The sequence below is a fragment of the Vanessa cardui genome, chromosome 30, assembly GCF_905220365.1.
Source record: "Vanessa cardui chromosome 30, ilVanCard2.1, whole genome shotgun sequence".
Lineage (NCBI taxonomy): Eukaryota > Metazoa > Arthropoda > Insecta > Lepidoptera > Nymphalidae > Vanessa > Vanessa cardui.
The window spans coordinates 5480429-5505489 of NC_061152.1; the positions used below are offsets into that span (position 1 = coordinate 5480429).

Sequence of the window (25061 nt, forward strand, 5' to 3'; positions counted from 1 at the left end):
ACAAACACACAGACCCAAGACAATATAGAAAACTAATTAGGTAACTTTTTCCATATCAATTCGGGACTTCGGAATGGAGTAGCCATGAAAACCGGTGTACCCACTCGACCACGGAGGTCGTCCAGGGAAGTGGAAACTTAATTGATTGGTTTTTCTTATAAGAGTAAAAAAAATAACAGCCTGTAAATTTCACACTGCTGGGATAATGGCCTCCTCTCCCATTAAGGAGAGGGCTTGGAACATATTCCTCTACGTTGTTCCAATGCGGGTTGGTGGAATGCACATGGGGCAGAATTTATATAAATTAGATACATGCATGTTTCCTCACGATGTTTTCCTTCAACACCGAGCACGAGATGAATTATAAACAGAAATTAAGCACATATAAAAACTTTGAACTACTACATAATAACTTTGAACCCGAAATCATCGGTTAAGATGCACGTGCTCTAACCACAGGACCATCTCCGCTCATTTTTCTTACATTTGTTTTTTATTTTTATGAGTATCATTATAATTGTTAGTTTTCCAAATAAATAAATGTACAGATCCAATCACTTCATACTCGGTCACCAATAAATCATTCTATATCCTAATTGTTTTGCTGTCCCTACTCTTACTCGTCTAATTAAGACATTTTGTAAGCACAAGTGTCACTGATGACGTTACATATATAACACTAGCTGAATCTACGGCATTATCCGAGCGAAATCTATAAAACAAACTCCCAAATCCCGTTTTACCCCCTTAAGGGAAGAGTTTCGTAAAATCTACACCCTATAGGGAAACTACACGCCAAATTTCAAGATCAGTGAGTGTTTCGCATTTTATATATAAGATATAGAAATGGAATGGCGTGCATTCGTAAAATAATATACTATATACATATATACTATATTTGGTGGAAGAGCTTTGTACCTGCTCACATAATCCTAACAAACTGCAATACTTAATATTGTGTACCGGATAGGATAAGTGAGCCAGTGTAACAACAGGCACAAGGGAGGCTTCGATCATGACAGAACATGTCAGATGACCAGTTTAACCACAAGCTAGTCTTAATCACAAGAAGTGTCAACATATACTGGTTTTAATGTTATCATACATACATTGTTCATATACTCGTGGAGTAAATCCTGTAAGGCTTGCCTGACTGCGTTGCATTCGGCGACGATGCGTTCACGGCGCTCGTCTCTGCGAACAAACGTATAACATATATATATTCGTAGCTTCAGTTGATTTAGGTGTTAATTTTAAATTAATCTCAAACCAAATTTCATCAAATTCGGTTCAGTACTTAGAACAGCAACAGACAAACATACACTTCCGCCTTTATATTATATAGTAGAGATAATCGCATTCACAAATCAAATCGAGTCATCAATATTAATAACTAGTGATCGCCCGCGTCTTCGTTCGCGATTTAGTGCATTGATGTCATGTGTTTGCCAAAAAATAGACCATGTCCTTTCTCAGTCTCTAAACTGTTTGTGTACCAAAAGGAGATGGAAACTGGTGGGCCCAATATGTAATAACTTCACAATTGGTTTAAAAAATTAGTTAATTTTTTTTGTATGAAATACCAAAAATCTGCATAAATTCTCAATCTACAAGCAGAGAAGTATGCAAATAACTGTTTTTATTAAATAATCGATTTACGAATAATTAAATTAAAAATTCGTACAGTAAAAAATGGTCCAGTAGTTTTGACGTGAAAGCGAGACAGACAAACAAACAGTTACTTTCACATTTATAATATTAGACTTGCAGTATGGATTATGTCAACACTGGCATTTGTTTCTTCCAAAACAAAGTACGCGTTTCATTTGATGATATGGGGCGTTACGAAAGCAGTTCCAACCTGGTGCATGAGCTGTCCGCCATGAGCGCTGCTCCGGATATGATGGACTCGAGACGCTCCTCCAGCGAGGGTCTGGTGCGCAGCTCGGAGTACGCCAGCGGTTCCATCACCATGCGCTCCTGAAAACAACACAATATAGTTTATTTACAATTCAGATCTTTACGAGAGCCGTGATGGCTCAGTGGTTAGAACGCGTGCATCTCAACCGATGATTGCTGGTTCAAACCACGGCATTTATAGTAAGACACAAATTAGATGTAGCATCGGAAAATGCAATGGAATGAAAATAAAACCGATTACTGCCGATTTACACAACCAATAGACATAGCTCCCTATCACGCCATTCGACGCTATTCGTCGCTACAGATTCACGCGTCAGAGAAAGCAATTGCATGTAAATCGACGTGTCAAATTGACGGATATATAGGTTATATGATATTACAAATTATTACGTTTGTACAAAGATCATATTCGCGTAAGAAATAAATATTGATGATTTGGGATGGCGTACTTAATTCGGATGTGATCGGTTTTACGAATTTTGCCGATGCGACATCTAAGTTGTGTCGTACTATACATGAGTTTAAAATTGATGTCGAGCTCAGCGGTGAAGGGAAACATCGCGAGGAAACCTACATGTGTATAATTTCATAGAAATTCTGACACATTTGTATTCCACTAACCCGGATTGGAACAGTGAGGTGGAATATGTTCCAACCCTCCATCATTCCTCCTGAAGGGGGGAGGAGGTCTTAGCCCAGCAGTGGGAAAGTGACAGGCTGTTACTATACTACTACTATACTACATATTATAGTAGTCTTTTTCAATGGAAAGAGGAGTAATGTTAAACAAACCTTTATATTTTTTATTTAAAGGTTATGCACTATTTTATAATAATTTTGAACCTCTAAAATATGTGAGATTAGAATAATGTTAAATAAAGATATACAATAGAATGTTAAATAAAGAAATACATGCATTATATACCGGATGCATAAAAATAAGTCTCTTATCAGACAACTACTAAAAAAATATGAAAAACCTCTATTCCTTCACATTCTGTGCACAATGGCGATTTAATACAATCAAAAATCATCTATTATTAAACTAAACTCACATCAAAATCGTCAAGCGCCTGTGCCAGCTCGCCCGGACCTTCCACTGGCACCCGATTCGAACCTGCAAATATGAAAGGAATGTAAGTATGTCTCGAAGTCAGAGTAACAAACTCCAAATATAGTGTCAGTCATACTACCTCATAGACTTAGTATTAATCATATTCAATTTTAATGTCTTATGTCTAAGTCTGTCTGTCTGTCTGTCTGTCTGTCGTATCTCTAAGTTCCTTGTGATGTTTTTCTTTTTGTGTGATATGTTTCTTTTTTTTTTAGTATAAGGGCTTTTTTTTCGTTTTTGTTCTTATAACTTCATTTATTTATTTTTGTGTGCGTTCTAATCTATGTAATGTATGTGTGTAGCAAAATAAATGGTTTAAATGGTTATACATTTCTTTAAAGCATGTCTTGTTGTTGAATTTTGCTATACTAGCGTTTTATGGTGTTGGTTGTCATGTGTTAGGTTTGAACATAGTAGTTACTTCCTACATGGTCTATATGGTCGCTTGCTCTATGAGAATCATCTAATCTATCTGTTTAAGCAATCAAAGAGACAGATGATGCTGGTTTTGAGTAAGTACTAGGTTTCCACAGCTTCGCTCGCATTTAAAGGGGTTGGTTGTCATGTGTCAGTCAAAAAAGTAGCCTGTGTCTTTTATTGGAGCTCAAATTCGCTTCACAACAAATTTTATAAAATTTGATTCAGCAGTTTGGTAGTAAAAAGGCGACATACAGACAGAGTTACTTTCACATTTATAATATTAATATAGATTTGTGTGTGTGAGCGAGGGCATCAGTGACAGAGTATGGGTGTGTTTGGGGGGGTGTATGTATGTATGTATGTGTGTGTGTGTGTGTGTGGAGGAGAACTGAAGGTGTTTGTAGTATGTGTTTTGTGGGGTCGTGTATGTGAGTGGGGGCGGTGTCTGTGTGTGTGTGTGTGTGTGTGTGTGTATGTGTGTGTGTGTGTGTATGTGTGTGTGTGTGTGTGTGTGTGTGTGTGTGTGTGTGTGTGTGTGTGTGCGCGTGTGTGTGGAGGAGAAATGAAGGTGTTTGTAGTATGTGTTTTGTGGGGTCGTGTGAGTTGGGGCAGGTGTATATATGTGTGTGTGTGTGTGTGTGTGTATGTGTGGGGGGGGAGCGGTAGCGTACCGGCGGCGGGCAGGGCGCGTCCGCGCGCGACGGCCGCGATGGTGTCGACGGCGGAGCACACGGCGCGCAGCACGAAGTCGCGGTTGGCCTTCGCCGCTGCCAGCTCCGGGTGCCGCACGTACACCTGCGCACGCGACGACATTCAAAAACATCAAAATCAAAATAAACTTTATTTTGATTACAATACAATTTGATTTGTGAATGCGATTATCTCTACTATATAATATAAAGGCGGAAGTGTATGTTTGTCTGTTGCTGTTTTAAGTACTGAACCGAATTTGATGAAATTTGGTTTGAGGTTAATTCAAAATTAACACCTAAATCAACTGAAGTTACTAATGATAATTAATTATACGTTTGTTTACAGAGACGAGCGCCGTGAACGCATCGTCGCCGAATGCAACGCAGTCAGGCAAGCCTTACGGGATTTACTCCACGAGTATATGAGCAATGTATGTATAAATTAAAAATCTAAATCTAAATATACTTTATTCAAGTAGGCTTTTACAAGCACTTTTGAATCGTCATTTTACAATTAAGTGAAGCTACCACCGGTTCGGAAAGTAGATTCTACCGAGAAGAACCGGCAAGAAACTCAGCAGTTACTCTTTTTTAACATTTAAAAAATACAACGTCATGTTAATTAAATACAATTATTTCATTAACGACCTTCTTAAACATTTAAGACTAGCAACCCACACCGACTTCGCACGGGTACTTGATATGTATCGTTATATTATGAACAAATTACATTAAACCATTATAAATTGTAGCCTGTGATGTATAACCTACTTTACTGTAAAATTTCATCAAAATCCGTTCAGTTATTTCTTAGTAAAAGAGTAACAAACATACGTATATACATCCTTACAAACTTTCACATTTAGGATAGTAGTAGGATAGAAAGAGTAGGATTAAAATTATCCTGACTTGATTACAATTTATGGTGAGTGATTAGTACCTACCCGAGGGCTTGTACAATGACCCCCCCCCCCCCCCACTAAGTAAAATTTCTACGGAAAGATCCGCCTTCTTTATTAAGTAACTAGTGTGAAATGATCATATTGCAGAATAATAGATATTTCCCTTTAGTCTTGCGCGTCTGAATTAAAAATCGGCGTCCCACAAGGATCAATATTTGGTCAGTTTCTATTTTTGACACATATCAACCTTATCGTACGTTAATTTTATTTTAATTTTTTTTATCTGTAACTTTTTACAGTCAATGATGTATGCTGATTGAGTACAGTACAGTCAGCATGAAACATTATATAAAAAGAAAGAAAAATAATGAACTTCTTCTACATCGACTGGGCCATCGTTCCCGGACCTCATAGTGGTGTACCTATGAAAACCGGTGTATTTATTTATTTTTATTTAACCATTTATTAAACTTGCCAGATACATAGAAGGTGAAAATGTGTACACAGAAAAAGTAAGTTTAAAAGGTATACTTATCCCTAGAAGAGATTTCTTCCAGTATACCCAAGAAAGAAGAAACATAGACAGGAAAGTTAAAAGGTAGACAAGCAAAATCATACAACAGGAGAAAAGTTACAAAACCACATATACTAAATTAAAACTAAAATTACAAAAAAAAAAAAATATAAAAATAATTATAATATAATAAATAATGAATATATTAAAATATAAATACACATACAATGCCGAGTAGTGTACACACTACTCGGCCACGTAGGTTGTCAAATGTCACTGAACCATACGAAAACCCATGATCATACTATTCAGTCGTACCTTCGAAGCTGTCAGCAGCATGGTCGAGTGCTTCTTCAGCACGGCCCTCGCAGCAGCCAGCTCGTCCTTCATCCTGGGCTCCTTCAGCTCCTTCTGGCGTCGCGCGGCTTGAGCGGCCAGCTCGTTCGCTGACCTGCCGAACTGGCGAGCCGACTCCAGGAGCTCGGATTGGGACGAGGCCGACTTGAGCTTGTCCAGATCATTTTCCACCTGGAAATTAATTAAATTCTTGATTAATTGGCTACCACTAAAAGCTGATGCTTAGCAAAAAAATGGCTTTTTTTTTTATTTGTAATTTTTACGCCAAAGTTATATATATAAAAGTAGCTGTGCCCGCGATTTAGTGGGCATTTCAATTAACAAAAATTTATTATTCAGTGCACTGATTTTACTATAACTTATTAATGCTGTATTAGGCACTTTTTGTGATATCGAGTCGTTGGTGGAAGGCGCCTGACGTGAGGGCGGAGTTGTGGCATGGCATAGCCAAATTTAATCCTTATTACATTCGCTATCTGCCAGTGAAAGTCCTGTTAAAATCGCTTCAATAGAAATTGGTCATTTTAATATTACAAACAGACACTCCAATAAAGGTACCTTCAGACGATCAGATAACTCTGTACTCACGGTGCGCAGGTTTGATAGCAGCAGGTGAACGTCCACCATGTCGGCGAGGATGAGCAGGCGGGTGACGGCCGACAGCAGGCTGCGAGCGGCGCGCACCATGCCCGAGCGCACCGACGACGCGCACGGCTCCTCCGAGAACTCGCGCGCCGCCAGGCTCATCGCCGCGCCTGCGCACGGGACATGTTATCATGTACCGTATTTCGAAAAGCTTCACTCCCCCCCCCCCTCTGTACCGTATTACACGCAGAGCTTTGCCTCAAATGACCCCCCCCCCTTTAACGTTAACAAACGCCAGACTCATCGCTGCGCCTGCGGACGGGGCTTGTTATTATGTACCGTACCATACGCAGAGCTTTGCCTCAAATGACCCCCCCCCCCCTTTAACGTTAACAAACGCCAGACTCATCGCTGCGCCTGCGGACGGGGCTTGTTATTATGTACCGTACCATACGCAGAGCTTTGCCTCAAATGACCCCCCCCCCCTTTAACGTTAACAAACGCCAGACTCATCGCTGCGCCTGAGGACGGGGTCATCTGCGGTGGTAGTCACTTTCCATCAGGTGAGCCTCCTGCTCGTTTGCCACCTATGCCATAAAAAAAAATATATATGACTCACCAGCTTTCCTGACTTCCTCCACGGCTGCGAGCATCTCCTGCGTGATCTCGGGGTTCTCATAAGCGATTGTCTGACCGCGCTCTATGAATATCTCTGTCGCTCGTTCCACCGTCGCGACCAGAGCACTTGCACGTTTCGATTTTCCAGCTTTAAATTTTATAAAAAATATATTAATATCACATTTTTTATAATCATTAAAATTAATTGAGTATTTTTACAACTCACCAGTAATTTGTTGGTACTTTTGTTGACATTATCATATATTATTAAGTATATAAAAAGTGCGACCAGCAATAATACAATCTTTTATAGAAATGAGGAACAAAAATGGACCTACAATAGCTTCTTGTGGAACCCCGATATAACCGGAAACCGGAGAAACCTTTTTCTGTTAAAATGAAGCCTCTGAATTCACTGTTTAGATGATGATCAATTGTGGTGTCACTAATAGTGTAACGACGTAACTACGTGAGCAGTAGCTGCAAACATCTGCAAGCTAGATAAGTCCTTACATCGTTTAGGATTTCGGCAACTTCGAGGTATGTGGATAATACGGTCGCACCAAACTTGCATGACACTGATCTCGGTTGGAAGCTTCTCATGTACCAGGATATCATGAACTGTGAGAAGGTCTAACCGAATACTTTAATTTTGGCTATAGAGCCTGAGTATCAGGAGCAATGGTCTCACCGAATGTGAGTGACACCAATCTGAGTTATGGAGTGTCTTGTGTACCAGGATGTCATTCACATAGAGGAGGTAACATCGAACGTGAAAAACACCAAAACCGAGTGTCTGGTGTACCAGAATATCATTAACAGTGAGGAGGTATCATCGAATGTGAATACACCAATCAGTACATGAGTTATAAAGGCGAGTGTCTGGTGTACCAGGATATCATTAACAGTGAGAAGATATCACCGAATGTGAAATGCACCAACCCGTATATGAGTTATGAAGCTAGTGTCTAGTATACCAGGACATAATTACCAGTGAGGAGGTATCACCGAATGTGAGTGACACCAATCTAAGTTATGAAGCGAGTGTCTCGTGTTCCAGGAGGTCATGAATAGTGAGAAGGTCCCATCGAACGCGGGTGACCTCAATTTTGGCTATGGAGCAAGTGTCTTGTGTACCAGGAGCACATGAATAATAACAAAGAAGAGCGTAGATGACAATTTAAGTTATGGAGTGTATCGTGTACCAGGAGATTATGAATAGTGAGAAGATCTTACCGAACGCGTGCGATGAACGAGACCAATCTTAATTATGAAGCAAATGTCTCATGTACCAGGAGATCATGAACGGCAAGAGGATGGAAGACACCAGTCATGGAAAGTAGGTAACAGTGTTTAGTACTCAAGTTGAAACTCACGTCTCTTTTTCTTGGCCGCCTTATCCTTGCTATTAACGAGGGTGGTCACTTGCAGCACCAGAGGCTCCAAGGTCCTTTCCACTGACATCGTCCTGATTTCCAAGTTCTTGGGGTCCCATTTCAGAGTGAGCTGCCCGGTCGTTCCGTAGGGATCCGTCATAGTTGCCATTGTAGCTATAACAAATGATCTCAATGAATAATCAAGAAATAAAAATAATCATCGAGAGTCGAGTTGGCCCATTGGTTAGAACGCTGCACGAGTTGATTGCGGGTTCAGCAGTTCAGGGTTCTGCCACATGTGTATTCCACCAACCCGCATTGGAACAGCGTGGCGGAATATGTTCCAAACCTTCTCCTCAAAGGGAGGCCTTTAGCCCAGCAGTGGGAATTTACAGGCTGCTGTTGTTGTGTTGTAATAATCATCGAAGCCTAAAGAGGACTGGTGAAATGGAATAAATCCTGCATATATAATTACCCTCCCTACTCAAATAGGTTTTTGTTACAGTCACCTCCCTTTTTACATATAGAACGATTTCTGTTTTAAAATTATTAACCTACTTCAATTGCATTCGATTTTGTAATCAGAAGGGTAAGGAATGCTTAAAAGACTTCATTAAGAATCAAGGAGCCCAGCCCACTGTAAGATGCATATGTTTTACTAGCTTTGTGCAAGCCTGTCGATGTAGGTACCACACAATCATCAGGTATCACCAAACAGTAATACTTAGTATTATCCTACTACTATTATAAAGGCGAAAGTTTGTATGTATGGATGTATGGATGTTTGTTACTCTTTCACGTAAAAACTACTGAATGGATTTGAATTAAACTTTACCACAATATAGCTTATACATCAGAATAACACATAGGCTACAATTTTTGAGGCTTCTAATGTGAGGTCGTAAAAAAAACACATTTTTTGCGTTTACATTGCAAACGCTGACTGAATCCTACAAGATAGATCAAAACGATGTACTACAGTATTGTACAACTTAAAAAGGTCTACAAAAAAGTCCTGATGACGAATGATGGTACATGTTTATCTCTTAGGAATAACCCACAATAACCATCTTTTATCCTTTACTTTGTACGAGAAATAATGACTTATTTACGAAGCGATTTTAAGCGATTACTAGACTAGACGGGACGAACCTGAAGTCCACGCGAACGAAGTCGCGGGCAAAAGCTAGTATATTAATAATAGTGTATTTCCCACTGCTGAGCTAAGGCCTCCTCCCCCTTGGAGTAGGGTTATGAGCTTATTGAACATTCCATCTGCTCAAATGCAGGTTTGTGGAAACACATATGGCAGAATTTCATTGTAATTAAACACTTGTAGGTTTCCTCACAATGTTTTCCTTCACAGTTGATTCCTTAATAAGTGTTTATAATGCACTAATTAAGGATATGAAAATTCCTTGGTGTTTGCCTGGGTTTGATCATCTCGGCTAAAAATAAATTTACTATAAATAAAACCAGCGTTGGATTGAATATGCACCACATATATGAAAAAATATGAATCAAACCTTATGCAATGTCCATATACATTGTAACAAAAACATGTAACCATTGTTTTGATAAATTACTTGGCATAGTTACTTGGAAGGAGGGCAAATATTATGTACTGACATTCACACTACACTCTAATTAAGAAAACTTTTGTTTACAATCAGAGATCTACAAATAAATTTATTCGAATGTCTTATAATCCTAAGCAATTATCTGTTATGAGAGTTTTATATCCATCAAAATCCAATGCAAAATTTGGAAGATCTAAGCTTACATAGGGACAGACTGCGGTAAGCAACTTTGTTTTACACTATGCCATGATTTAAACAAATGATTACATTCTCACCTAACCAATACATATATGTATATGTATTTATGTTCTAGTATATTAAATTTCATTTTCTACAGATGAAGTGTTGATTGTCTGTCATTCTGGTATCTAATCAATCAAGTATCATTTAGTTCCATAGCTAAGATGTTAGTTAAAAATCTTCTTTAACTAGTTAGATGCAACACATATATGTTAAAACTAATAATGCAGCATTAGACTACATAAGGTAGACTTTACTCCCTTTAAACATATTAAAAATACTCAATAGTCACTACTAAAGTAATCCTAACAGATGTTGATCTATGTAGTCACTTTCAATTGAGATTGGCTTTCTATGAGAGATATTACAGAGTCTGTGTGTCATTACGAGTAGTTGTTTCAGTAACCTAATGTGTACTATCAATTTATACACTGAACCTGCAATTTAATCTGCATTAAATTAATCAAGTTATCCCTTTTGCACACAAAGCCACAAGGGATGCATAATAAAGTTGCATACATCCTTATCTGGGACAAAATTGAACTCTCAACAAATACATCATTCATATACGACAACCTCCGTGGTGAAGAGGTGTGTACACCAGTTTTCATGGGTACGCGACTCCAAAGTCCCGATTCCCGGCCGAGTCAATATAGCTTACCATTGCTTTTCTATGTTGTCTTGGGTCTAATGTTTGAGGTACCTTCGTTACTTCTAATTTTCCATAACACAAGTGCTTTAGCTACTTATATTGGAATCAGAGTAATGTATGTGATGTTGTCTCATATTTATTTACTTATTTATATAAATTGGTTCAGTTGTTCAGACATGAAGAGGTACCAGACAAAGTTACTTACATATTCATTATATTAGTATAGATACAGATAATTAAGAAAAACCACAAGCAATTAATAACCAGACATTTGATTCGAGGAAATCAAACTTAATTTAATATCAAATGCACTTTTTTTTTTAATGGCCTTAGAGCAAATCTTATAAAGCCTTTCTACAAGTGGATATACATTGTTTATAATTCCAATACATCCTTAAATGATAATAGGTATATTATCTTACCAAAATGAATCATCAGTAAAAAAAATAATTCCGATATTTTTTGTAACAACTAGTCCCCACTAGCTAAATTCCCAGTGTTCCTTTGCATGATAAAATAAAAGAAAATAACGTTTTCGTAAACATTCTCCTAACAGTCGTATTTTTAACATCAATCAAGTAATGTAGATAAATTCAAGTACTAATATTATCGTTTCCTGTATAAATAACGATTAGTAATGTCGATACAGAAATTAGGTCTCAGAAATGCAATCTATCCTACCTTTTATTAAGCCGTGAAAGTACTTGAAAATGACTCATACAACTTCATTCAAGTCCGCGATATAAGTACGATCGGATTAAAAATGCACTTACTTAAGTTTTAAAGCATAACACAATCGATTCTCGTACTAAAAAGATAAATAACTTATAAATTCAAACAATACCATTATGCATTTCAATTATAAATCGCGAATTATTCAAAGAACTTTATAATTAAGAGGTCTCTTTCATTTGATCGCGTAAAGTATTGACATTTATTGTTTAATCATTTACCTGTTATTTGGAGATTATATGATGTTTTTAAGATTAATATAGGTATGCACTTAACTAATTGTTACGATATACACATAAATTCACACACTTAACAATAAAATAACACTAAATACACGATAAAATAAGTAATAACTGATGAACAAACACGAAGGCGTGTCAAAAACAATATCACTGAGAGAGTACTGGGTTGCCAGTTTCTGAACTTGCCAACGTTGAGTATTGCCAAATACTATTTTTTTTTTGCAAAGAAAAAACTACGTAAATGTTTTGATTAAAATTGTTGATGTATATTTCGTGATAAATATATTAAAATTATTACTACTCTATTCGTTTATTCTGATATTTATGACTTGTTCACTTTAAACTTCAAAATGAACATTATTAATTTGAATCCCATGCGATTCAACGAACAAACGGCTGCTAGCATTCTTACGACCATTCTACACGGTCAGAATTATACAGTAACTGTTTATAATTTACATTTGTGTGTATTTAAGCATTTAATGTTATTAATTCGTATGTTAATAAAGTTTAAGATATATATATATATCCATTAGTTTAAGCTGTTATTAAACGTTTAAATTTACTACTATCTGAACATACCGTTAAACAAAAAGTTTCAAAATCAAAATAAACTTTATTCAAGTGGGCTTTAACAAGCAATTTTGAATCGTTATTTTACAATTAAGTGAAGCTACCACCGATTCGGAAAGTAGATTCTACCGAGAAGAACCGGCAAGAAACTCAGTAGTTACTCTTTTTCAACATTTAAAAAATAAAAAGTCATGTTAGTTAATACAATTATTTATATTAATATATCCTGCTTGAAAGTCAGTTGTTTAATATTCAAACTATAATCTCATAACACTATCAGTGCTAATCTAAATTTAGCGATCAAATTTTACCTGCCTGTTGTAGGCAAAGGCGCACCTTTGTGTAATTGCGCTTTCTTTGCTTTAAATGTATCTTAATATAATTTCGGTTTAGTTTAGGTAATAGGAGCTCTATAAAGAATTTTATTAATATTATTTTATCAATATACTTTATAGTATTTTTCCAAATATCCTATATTATATTGCAATAGCAGGAAGAGTAAAAACAAATAGCTCTGTTATAAATGTGTTTTAAGCAATTCTTCGATTAAAATGATATCCATATTAGTTTAATCGAAGAATAGAAAAGTACAAAAATAATCAAATTAAATCATCAATCGAATCAATTGTATTCAAGTAGATTTCACAATAAAGCATTTTTGAATCATCAATAATTAAATACTATCACGGTTTCGGAAAGCAGCCTCCAGTGTGAAGAAACGGCAAGAAACTTACATAGTTGCTCTTTTTAAATAAACAGATTGGTAATGCTGTTCTTTACAATAATTAGTGTACTGTGATGGAACCTGAACCTAACATCAGGCATTTTTTTCTAAATAATCCTATGATATATTTATATAATATATTATATGATGATAATGAATATTAATTATCTCGGTTTGCTTATTTTGGCTACCCTAAATTAATATTGAATAATTATGCTCTAACCATTGGTCAATAAACTGGCAACAAAAGTATTTTACATCTATCGTGCTTATTTTTTAAACTACCCACAATTAATTTATTTTGCTCTTTAAACTCTCCGAAATTGGAGGGTAGGGAAGGTAGTTTTTGTTGGAAAAATCAATTTGTTATCAAAACCTCGTGAACATATATTAGTAACTCTTAACAATTGATATTTCTATATATTTAAGGACTTAATGCTATAACCAATTAGTTTATTATTATTATATAAAGTACGGCTTTATCTTTACATAGTATAGTCGCTTGCCGCTGTATATATAGGTATGCTTAGATCTTTAAAATTACAAAACGGATTTTGATGCGATGTTTTTCAATAGATAGATTGATTCAAGAGAAACATTTATATGTGTAACACATACATAAATAGTGTAAACACTGATTATTTCGTTTCTAAAGTGATGTTGTAAATAAACATATTTTTTACGCTTATATTACAAACGCTAGCTGAACCCGACGATATACCTTAAAAAGGTCTTTAAAACGTTAACGATTATACATGTCTATATCTTCTTTTTATCCTTGACTGTTTACGACAAATAATGGGTTACTCGAAGCGATTTTAAGCAATACAGCATTAATCCGTATTCAATTAAGTACCTTAAATACACTGCATTTATTAAAGATTGGTATGGTCCTTTACGGCATGTAATTTAAATAAATATTTTCGAAGTTATGACAAAAACGCTGTGAACGTTGTTGGACTTTCTGTAGTATACCTATTCAGTGGTGGATTTATCAAAAGGCTAAGTAACTTAGGGCGGCAAATTTAGCCCAAATACACATAGCATCCGTAATCCGTATACTCGTCACTTCATAGCGTGTTGGAAAAATTATCTAGTAACTATAATAACGTGAAAAAGCCGATGTAAAGAGGCAGATAGAACACAGATCATAATGTTGCAATTTCATAATAAATGTTATTAATATGATTGGGAACTAAAGTGACGTATTGAATTTTAAAAAAAAGGGGCGGCAACATTTGGCAACAACCGGCTAATTTATAAATCTGCCACTGTACCTATTTAGTATCATTGCACACGTGCGAAGTGCAAACTAACATTGCAATTATATTTTCAGTTTTATATCAATTAATTTACAGTTTTTTAGTTTATCAAGCTTAAATAACATAATGCATTTAAATTTATTGAAGTGAAACGATTATCTGTGATAACTTTTTTATTATCATACTTAACTTACGTTGAATTCGTCCTCCATACCTTTAAAAATATCCGCGTATACCTCGGTTGTTGTTGTAGTAGTTGTCATAGAAAATAAAGCATCTAAATCTTCTTTCATTTTCTTTTCTAACAGTTTCTTCTTTTCAGCGTTCTCTATAGTCTGTACTTCGGAATTTTTAATAAAACTATTAACATCAAATAATGTCACATTCGCTATTTCTGTTGTTGTCTGTGTAATTGTTGTTTTGGTTTCTTTTTTCGTATTTTTAATAACTTTAGTAGGTTTAGTTATTTGTGTAGTTAATAAAAACTTTTTGGTAATATTTAGACTTGTAACACTTACATTATTAATGGGCTTGGTAATTAGTGTGTTGCTAGTTAAAACCATATTTCTCCTCGAATTGTGTATTTTAGATATATTTTTCAAAATGTCATTTATATTTTTATTTAATTGGGTATTTGTTACGGGCTCTGTCAGTGTTGTTTTTTTAATTTCATTATTAGAAGTTTCTGGATAATTGGCGCGTCTTATTTTATCTGTTTCGAATATTTTGTGTGACGATGAATTTTTGCGTATTTTTAAATTACTTTTGTGTACAATTTTTTTATTTTTATTTATCGCCTTAGTGTATTTATTCAAGCTACCGAATTGTTCGAAAGAGCCACTGGCTGATCGTGAAGATTTTTCTGCAGTGCTATCGTAATTTTTTTTCGTAATTTTTCTAGTTCTCACGACTTTAGATCTGAAAAATGATTATTATTGATTTAAATGTTGCTTTATTACATAGTATAAAACAAAGTCGCTTACCGCGGTCTGTCCCTATGATAGATCTTCGAAGTAACGCAACGGGTTTTGATGCGGTTTTTTTAAACAGAGAAAGATTCGAGAGTAATATTTTTGTATATAATACATGTATAATATAAACAAGAAAAATCTGTAGTATATTCAGTATCAGCATTGTACACGTGCGAAGCCGGGGCGGGTCGCTAGTATTACATAAACAAATTTTTGAGGTAGCACTTGCGCCTACGTAGGTAGTACCTACTCTTCGAAAGTTTTATGAGTGAGCCAGTATAACCACAGACACAATGAATATAACATGTTATTTCTCAAGGTATAGGCGAATTGACAATGTAAAAAGTGCTTAATATTTCATACAACACAAATATCTACTCTGTTGACTCTACTTGTTGGCCAGAGTCGAGATGGCCTAGTGATTAGAACGCGTGCATCTTAACCGTTGATTGCGGGTTCAAACCCAGGCAAGTACCGCTGTTTCATGTGCTTAATTTGTCTTTATAATTCATCTCGTGCTCAGCGGTGAAGGAAAACATCGTGAGGAAACCTGTATGTGACAAATTTCATCGAAATTCTGCCACATGTGTATTCCACCAACCAGCATTGGAACAGCGTGGTGGAATATGTTCCAAACCTTCTCCTCAAAGGGAGAGGAGGCTTTTAGCCCAGCAATGGGAAATTACAGGCTGTTGTTGTTGTTGTTGACCATTTTTAATTGCAAAAATATATTGGTAGTAATAGGAACAGTCCCAACAAGCACAACTTAATTTTCATGTGCTTGATATCCATCTCGAGCTCGGCGGTGAAGGAAAATATCGTGAGCAAACCATGTGCCTAATTTCACCGAAATTCTGCCACTTGTGAATCCACAAACGCATTGGAGCAGCGTAGTGGAATATGCTCCTAATCTTCTACTCAAAGGGAGGCCTTAGCTCAGTAGTGGAAAATTTATAAACTGTTATTATTATTTATAAAGCTATTACCGAAATGTTCCAAGTTTAGTCCATCGTGTGGTCCTCCTGTATCTGGTATTACTCTTAACGTCATCAGTGATTTCATTGCTACGATCCTGTGTATCACTATCGTTTTCACTATTCGAATTCACCTCACTCGAAGACCCGATTCTCTCTTGAGTTTCAATTTCATTTCTATCCGTTGACACATCACCATGAAATTCATTTCGCACTTTCTTATTTGTGTCTGCGATGAATTTTCTCTTTTCTATAACTTCTATATTCTCTGGATACAATGTAACGTGAGTGAGTTTAACTCTATTTTCTTTTGTATGTCTTGGTCTTTCGTTGAAGTATTTTGAATGTGTGCGTTGTCTCTTTTTGTGAACAGTTTTATCTTTCAGTTTTTGTTTGTAAATTGGCAGTCTTGTTTTTGCGTCATCATCAGCAATTTCACTCATAATTCTATCATTCAAATTGCGATTATATTCGTCCAACAGCATTTCTAATATCCTGCGTTTGTCACCCGTTATGTTTAACTCGGAAATTAAATCTTGAAGTGCTGTTCTTATAACCATTCTTAGTTCATTGCCAAATTCCACCCTAACGCCCCTACGACGAAATACATTCAACCTGTTTAGAATATTAAGAAACTTCTGTTCCGAATTTCTCTTGTATAACGAATTGATGAAATTTAGATAGAAATTGTCGTTCCTATTGCCATTAGTATTTCTCAGGTTATTCAGTAGATTGTCTAGATTCTTTCTCGCTTTCCTGCTGTCACGTTTCATGTCAGCAATATTGTTTTTTATATAACCTCGAATGTAATCGACATCTTTTAAATCCATTTCGTCTATTTCGCTATGGATTATGTCGAGTATTTGAACTAATTCGTCGTCGTTGTAAGAATTAGTTGCTATGATAGCGTCTCTAAGAAAATCTGTAAAATTGTAAGGCTCCTTCTTTTCATCTGGAACGCCGTCTTGTGGATTTTCTTTAAAATTATTTCGGATATCATCTACGATGCCTTTTATCTTGTCTATAACACCTGCATCAACTGCTTCATTAAATTCCAATACGGTTTCTAATGCAAGGTCCACACTTGAGCCTTTAGTTGCTTGCGTTGTATCTACAAAATTAAATGTATATTATTATGTCATATAAAACAAATGAACGTCACAAAGACAATTATTAAAATTTAACTCTTCATAACTTTTAGCCATTTGTCCATTATGATGTGCTCTCTTCCTTTCTCTCTCGTCAGTATTCACAGCTAGCGGCTATACCTTTCTTGCTCATGTCATCCCTTCCACAGTCCATCTTTTTACATCTGCTTGTCTACTCACAATCTACATTCACACATTATATATGTTATATATATATATATATATCACAACATTACATCCATTACTCTGATTCCAATGTAAGCTTAAGCACTTGTGTTACAGAAAATTATAAGTCACGACGGCACTACAAACATCCAGACCGAAGACAACATAGAAAAGTAATGATTTTTTTCTACATCTATGGCGGACCCATGAAAACCGGTGTACACACTACTCTACCGTGGAGGTCGTCCAAAATAAAATAATATGTATATTGCTATTATACTCTGTTTTGAAAACGACTTTAAAATCTCAATTTTCCTAACATAAAGCCACAAAACAAGATAATCTTCTTACTTCACTTAATTCTGATTTTCCAAAACACAAGTGCTTTGACTACTTACATTGGGACCAGAGTAATGTATGTGATGTTGTCCGATACTTATTTATTATGAAACGTTTACCAAAATATATCGTTTTTTGTCTGATGCGGATAATTTAAAAGTCATAAGAATAACATACCCAATAATGTTAGAAAAAGCGATATCAGTAGCACACGCATTTTCAGCAAGTATATACTAAAACTAAGTCCGACCACCCGACTTTGCTCTTAATTATGCAAAACACGAAATCAATTATGCAAATCGGTTGTTGGATATTATGGACCATTGTAAGTTGGTCTCTGTTTCTGATTGATTTCAGTTACTAAAATAAAAACCACTGAGTTTCTTTCGCCGGTCTTTCTCGGACATGTTTACCGATTTTTGGCAATCAATAAGCAAGTTTAACGCTACAAGTGAAAAGCTTCTTATACGTCTAATAATAAAGATTTGACTTTTATTTTGAGACTAGCCAATTGCGAGTAATCTCGTAGTGCCCAAGTAGCATCAGCATATAGTAAACCATTATTGTGGATAGAACGAAATAATCTCTGTTTTGTCACTATTAAATCCTGTATCCTGTAGCCTTTTTGCCAATTGGAAAATACAAGATGCTTGGAACAATGGTATAATGCTGAATATTATCTCTGGCTGTTTTTGAAATTATACCTTTGTTGAGCTGTCTAATAAACTCTGGTTCTATCTGATGCCTTCACTTCTCAAGGGTGTGTATTTATATTGGATCATATGTAACTAGCAATAAGTAGAAAGGCATTTAATTTAGGTTTCTGGCATTTCATTGCCTTCGTCTTTTAGGAGTGTCCATAATTTTTTACTAAATGTACGCCAAAGAGTTCTCAAGGCATCAGGATTTGTAGTCTTATCGAGTAACGACGATCAATGAGGCATTTCTGTCCACAGAAATCTTTGGATTGAAAATGTTAATCCTCTGTCAATTATAACTGGTTCACTAACTTTTCAAATAATATTATATATAACAGCCTCTTTAAGAATTTATGTGTAGTCAATCTATTGTACCTGTATACCAAAAATAAATAAATAAATAAAACAATGCTCAATTTAAACAAAGGAAAAAAGGAAGGAATAAAACAATAAAGACTACAATCCTTGCCTAAATCATACTTACATTTAATTTGCTGTGTCCATTATATTTGAGGGGCAAAAAAGATATATCTGTACACAGAAAGTTTTCTGCTATAGTCTACTATCATCTATGCAGCAAAAGGGCCGAATGAGAGCACGTTAGTCGGAAATATTTCGAAAGCATATAGCCATATCATCGGCTGTCAGCTATGGTCATCCGATATTTCGACATTATCTACGAATGCCTTGTTCACGAAATATCGAACTCCATCAAATAAAATTATAAAACATGGTAGAAATCTCTTTAATATCTGTAATCATCATTAATGTCTGTAAAACCGCTATCTACTTTATAAAAAACTTGTATTTTTCTTGACATTGGACAAAATTTCACTATACGGATTTAGTTTCGATATAAAACAAATACAATCGCTCGTAAAATTTATATTTCTCACAAAGTGAATTGTTTTCTATTGGATTATAAATCTGTTTATTTTAACATCGATGATACATTTTGCGATATATTTATTGTTGTACAGTTTTATCATACATTTCACCCACATGTTGCAAGGTATTTTTACGATTATTTTCATTTAAAACAACAACAACAACAGCCTGTAAATTTCCCACTGCTGGGTTAAGGCCTCTCCCATTAAGGAGAAGGTTTGGAACATATTTCACCACGCTGTTCCAATACGGGTTGTTGAAATACACATGTGAAAGACTTTCTATGAAATAAGACACATGTAGGTTTCCTCACAATGTTTTCCTTCGCCGCCGAGCACGAGATGAATTATAAACACAAATTAAGCACATGAATATTCAGTGATGCTTGCTTGGGTTTGAATCATCAATCATCGGTTAATATGCACGTGTTATAACCACTGGACCATCTCGGAAATAACTTAGTAATTGGTTAATAATTTCAGGTTTCAAATTAAAACCAATATATAACAAACACACACTAAGCATGGCTGTATTTTATCGTAGAATAAATAATTTAAGACATAATCTAAATAACTATCGTAAGAACAATAACTTTGATTACGATTACGAAGACTGGGAGGACAATGTGCAAACGTCACTTAGACAGGGGAATGAAACAACTATTAATTCCACTGACAGACTAAACGATACAACAGCGTATACAGAGAAATTAGAAGCAGAGACGAGGGTTGTCAATAATTTTACAAATATCGAAGATTACATTGAGTTACTTAAAAATTTGACAAACTCAGTGACGGTAGCTGTTACAAGCAGTCCAATCACTAAAACCATACACTCATCAGCCAATCCAAAAACTCAGTTCATGAATGCAGAAACTGTATCTGTTATAAGTATTCCTGATGAAACAGAAAATCTGTTAGAAGTCCTCGTTACGACGCACACAGACGTGGAGACGTCTTCGCCGCCGACTTTTCATTTCCTAACATACTTTCCAGGAACCACTGAAAATTATTTAGAACACCGTAAGTTTTATTATCTCTTTAAACTTAGAATATATGGTACATACGTAAAAGTCAGATGTTTTCAGGGTTCCGTAGTCTACTAGGAACTACGTGTAGTTGCCCTAACTATACTCCAGCCACATTCGATCTGGAATTTTAATAAACAAACCATGTGTCATCATAATTAGGGTTGATACACTCTTAATAAAAAATAATAATTATTATAATTACAACTATATTCATTATAACACAATTTCCTGTTTAAACACAAAAATTTTAATTTAATATAGAATCCAAAAATTTTATTTAGCCGGTCAATACATAATTTATACGAAAAGTAGCTTAAAATAAAAGTTTTTTTTTTTAATTACCACTATAATATTACTACACAACTAACAACCCTATATTTTAATACTGACGTAAAGAAATCGCAGGTTTGTAACATTTGGAGTGTTTTTTAAGCAATTGGCAGATTTAGGAAGGTATATAATAGTGATACAGGCTCTTCGTAATTTGTGGAGTATATTTTTAGGCATATTATAATGGTAGTATAACCATAACAGGTTAAGAATGTTAACATTACACACAACGTTTCATTACACATAGATTAAAAAAAAGATATCTTGTTTTGGCTAGCATAAATATAGCACTAAAATCACTGTTTTAAATTAATCTTAATGAGTCCTGTCGTTTGGGAGGCGATAGATAAAGTTAATAAAGCGAGTTATATAACTACGAGGTAATTTCTCATATCATTTTAAAATTGGAGGTATTATTTTTGAGATCTACATTATTCCAGATGATCATAAGTATTATAATTATAACCAAGAATGCGCTTAGTCCTTTGTCTTAAATATTTTATTATTAATCATCAAATTTAGTTTTTATTAACATCAAAAATAATTGTTGTACATATTTCTAAAAATGTTTTGAGCATCTGCCTGACGTTGGTTGCTAAGCAACGCTTTGTTATTAAACATTCCACATCGAATTTGGCTGGAGTATAAATGGTAATGTACGGAAATAACTACCAACACAGTATGAATATAAGTAGGAATGTTACATACCTACATACAGAAGTGGGCCAGGGTAGAAATAGAGATTGCTAAATTTCCATCTTATGGCTACGGAACCCTTTCATGTGCGTGTCACGCTCTTTGCCAGTTTTTACCAACATAAAATCGGTACGGGGCGTTTAAGACCTCGTATGAAAACTACAATAACTCAAGTACGGGGCTTATTAGACCCAGTAACGTTTAAGAAACGAAAACTCGTTGTGATGTGATGATGTGATGTGGTCGATTTTTATTTCATCAGCGCAGTACGTTGTCAAAGAGACCATATACTAAGTGATGAAGGTACATAGCATTCTGTTTTCAATAGGCATCGTGTAAATATATGTATCACTTTCCTATCATATATCAAAAATCAAGCACTTTTGAATAGTCATTTAACAACTATGATAGATATTAAGAGTCGAGATGGCCAAGAGTCGAGATGGCCCAGTGGTTAGAACGCAAGCATCTTAACCGATGTTTGCGGGTTCGAACCCAGGCAAGCACCGCTGATTCATGTGCTCCTGCATGTAACAAATTTCATAGCAATTCTGCCACATGTGTATTCCACCAACCCGCATTGGAACAACGTGGTGAAATATATCTTCTCCTCAAAGGGAGAGGAGGCCTTTAGCCCAGCTGTGGGAATTTACAGGTTGTTGTTATTGTTGTTGTTGTTGTTAACAACTATATAAAGTGAAGCTTCCACCGGTTCGTTCCAGCGAGAAGACACGGCAATAATAGACTCTTTTTAAATAAACAGATATACAATGTTGTTTATGGCAATAATTAGTGTCCTGTGGCCTAAATCCAGACTTTTTTTAAATAGTATTATTTTAATACGTTCAATGCGGAACGAGGTGTAACACCTCGTATGTGATTGATTGATGATTTATTTATTATTTTGAAGAAGAGTAACTTATGAGTTTCTTGCCGGATCTTCTCGGTAGAATTTACTTTCCGAACCGGTGGTAGCTTCACTTAATTGTAAAATGACGATTCAAAAGTTCTAGTAAAAGCCTACTTGAATAAAGTTTATTTTGATTTTGATTACTGTAGACGATATATATATAATAGCTTCAATCAAAACTCAAAAATTCGTTGTATATTACAGATACGGCACCATCTCCAACAACTGTAGATCCTCTCCTCCTAAATATAAAAGAAATGTCAAAGAAGGAAGGCCGTTTCACGTCAAGTTTGATTGTACTCTTTAAAATCTTGGTTAAAAAGGATCCCAAACAAATTACGCCTTTACTGGCGACACTGAATTCACATATTCGACGGTATGAAATTGGTATAACTGTAAAATACAATTTGGTTGCGGTTTCAAATCCAGGCAGGCACCACCGAAACCTCATGTGCATAATTTGTGATTATAATTCATTTTGTACTCGGCGGTATAGGAAAACATCGTGAGGAAACCTGCACGTGTCTAATTTCATAGAAATTCTATTCATAGAACAGCGTGGTGAAATATGTTCCAAACCCTCTCCTTAATGAAAGAGGAGGCCTTAGCTCAGCAGTGAGAAATGTACAGGCTGTTGTTATTGTTGAAAAATTATGAAATGTGTGAAAAAATTAACTGAAAAATTCTTTGTAATGTGTTTTTGCAGACTGGATGCTGTAGGTAGAATGTTCATATTTGGAGGTATGGTCGCTGAAGTTTGCCAAGCGATGCTCCAGATGCTGGCCTCCGAACCTTCTGATGTCATGCTCAGTAAGTGACTGTTACTGCCTTGTTTGTTCAGTGGCTTTTCCAGCCGCGTGTCTATCTTCATAGAAATTCTGCCACGTGTGTATTCCACCGTATTGGAACAGCGTCGTGGAATATGTTCCAAACCATTAGCATTAGCCCAGCAGTGGAAAATTTACAGGCTGCTGTTGTTATTGTTGCTGACTTGGTTTAAAGAGCGACACTTCCCCAAAATGTCAGACATATGGAACTTTAAAATCAAAATGAAATCAATTTCTTTCAGATCATTTTAAATACGCAGAATATGCGTTAGAAAATAGACACGCAGTTCTGAAGAAAGACGTAAACGGCCTCATCGATGACATAGACACAGTCTATATAGAAAAAGATATGAAAGACATTGCAAAAGTTCTAAAAGATATAGAAAAGTATCCGAACGGCACTCAAACAGCGGGAGATGTAATCGATGAAGGTCTTCAGGTATACATGGATAAACCATTCAAAAGAATACATGGAACTGCTAGAGAGAAGTTGCTGAGGACCGAACTTCATGGTGCTATAAAACGCAGACTATATCCTGGTATAGATCTACAAAGCAATGAGGTGATGCCAGGCATGGGTTAGGATTTAAGATTGGATTCTCATAATTCTTCTAGCATTGGTAGGTTTCCTGGCTAATAACACCACTGCCTATAAATATGGATGCCTTATATCGCCAATTCACGACCAACCTTGGGAAGCCAGTATCACCACTACCCATAGACATAGAATTGGATGCCTTATATCGCCAATGCGCCACCAACCTTGGTGAGATGGAATGTCTCTTTTGCTTGCAGTTTCTCAATCACGCATCAAAATGGAACGCAGCATATTGTACAGAATTTAGAAGCAGCTTTATATGTTGCTGACTGTCATTAGAATATGTGATGAGTGGATTACCCAGACGAAACACGAACAGTTACTACCAAGTAGTTGGAAATATATGCATGGAAGATACTTACAATTAAGATACTATTTGTTTTTTTTTTATTTATTGAATAATATATCATGTTGATTTTGTCTTATTTTTTTTTAAACAATTAGATGATTTATTTTTTCGTAAACGTCATTTTGGAAAATTTTCCAGGTTTTCTGCACCGTTTTGAGGTACCGTTTGACTAAAATAAATCAACTTCTCACCTGTGTCAAACGGAACTCTCTGAACAAAGATTCATAAAAATATTTCTTTGGCGTAATAAATAATAATTTTTAAGTTGCATATAAATAATAATCAATTCCAATTTCCAGTAAGATCTTTGTCCCAATGACTATGGGAGGATAGCTGCACAAAAAAATTTACTTGGTGGTAGGGCTTTGTGCAAACCCGTCTGGGTAGGTACCACCCACTCATCAGTTATTCTACCGCCAAATAACAGTACTCAGTATTGTTGTTTTTCGGTTTGAAGGGTGAGTGAGCTAATATAACTACTGGCACAAGCATAACATATACAGAACAGACATAACATCTTAGTTCCCAAGGTTGGTGGCACATTGACGATGTAAGGAATAGTTAATATTTCTTACAGCGTCATTGTCTATGGGTGATGGTGACCACTTACCATCAGGTGGCCTATATGCTCG

General features: G+C 35.6%; 3 protein-coding genes across 5 annotated transcripts in view; 1 reads left to right on the forward strand and 2 right to left on the reverse strand.

Annotated features, from left to right (window-relative positions):
* LOC124542353 (catenin alpha) overlaps positions 1-12122 on the reverse strand; it is a 71295-nt gene extending 59173 nt beyond the window's left edge. For 2 of the 3 annotated variants that reach the window (XM_047120323.1, XM_047120325.1), the window contains exons 1-9: positions 11927-12122; positions 8502-8675; positions 7127-7273; positions 6511-6677; positions 5884-6093; positions 4129-4252; positions 2979-3040; positions 1862-1980; positions 1110-1194 (exon numbers count right to left, since the gene is read on the reverse strand). In XM_047120323.1, the coding sequence (XP_046976279.1) occupies positions 1110-1194; positions 1862-1980; positions 2979-3040; positions 4129-4252; positions 5884-6093; positions 6511-6677; positions 7127-7273; positions 8502-8670 (1083 nt within the window). In that variant the 5' untranslated portion in view covers positions 8671-8675; positions 11927-12122. Of the gene's footprint in view, positions 1-1109; positions 1195-1861; positions 1981-2978; positions 3041-4128; positions 4253-5883; positions 6094-6510; positions 6678-7126; positions 7274-8501; positions 8676-11654; positions 11816-11926 lie in introns of those variants that run through there. The other variant, XM_047120324.1, reaches the window with a different exon arrangement.
* Positions 12123-14680: 2558 nt separating this feature from the next.
* Positions 14681-18347, reverse strand: LOC124542075. The gene is made up of 3 exons (XM_047120006.1): positions 18281-18347; positions 16464-17562; positions 14681-15424 (listed from the first exon to the last, which is right to left on the reverse strand). The coding sequence occupies exons 1-3, from the start codon at positions 18318-18320 to the stop codon at positions 14692-14694; spliced, it is 1872 nt and encodes a 623-aa protein (XP_046975962.1). The 5' UTR covers positions 18321-18347; the 3' UTR covers positions 14681-14691.
* Positions 18348-19736: 1389 nt separating this feature from the next.
* Positions 19737-24523, forward strand: LOC124542076. Its single transcript, XM_047120007.1, has 5 exons — positions 19737-19813; positions 20172-20711; positions 22860-23031; positions 23362-23465; positions 23725-24523. Exons 1-5 carry the CDS (start codon positions 19747-19749, stop codon positions 24063-24065), a joined length of 1224 nt encoding a protein of 407 aa, XP_046975963.1. The 5' UTR covers positions 19737-19746; the 3' UTR covers positions 24066-24523.
* The last annotated feature ends 538 nt before the right edge of the window (positions 24524-25061 follow it).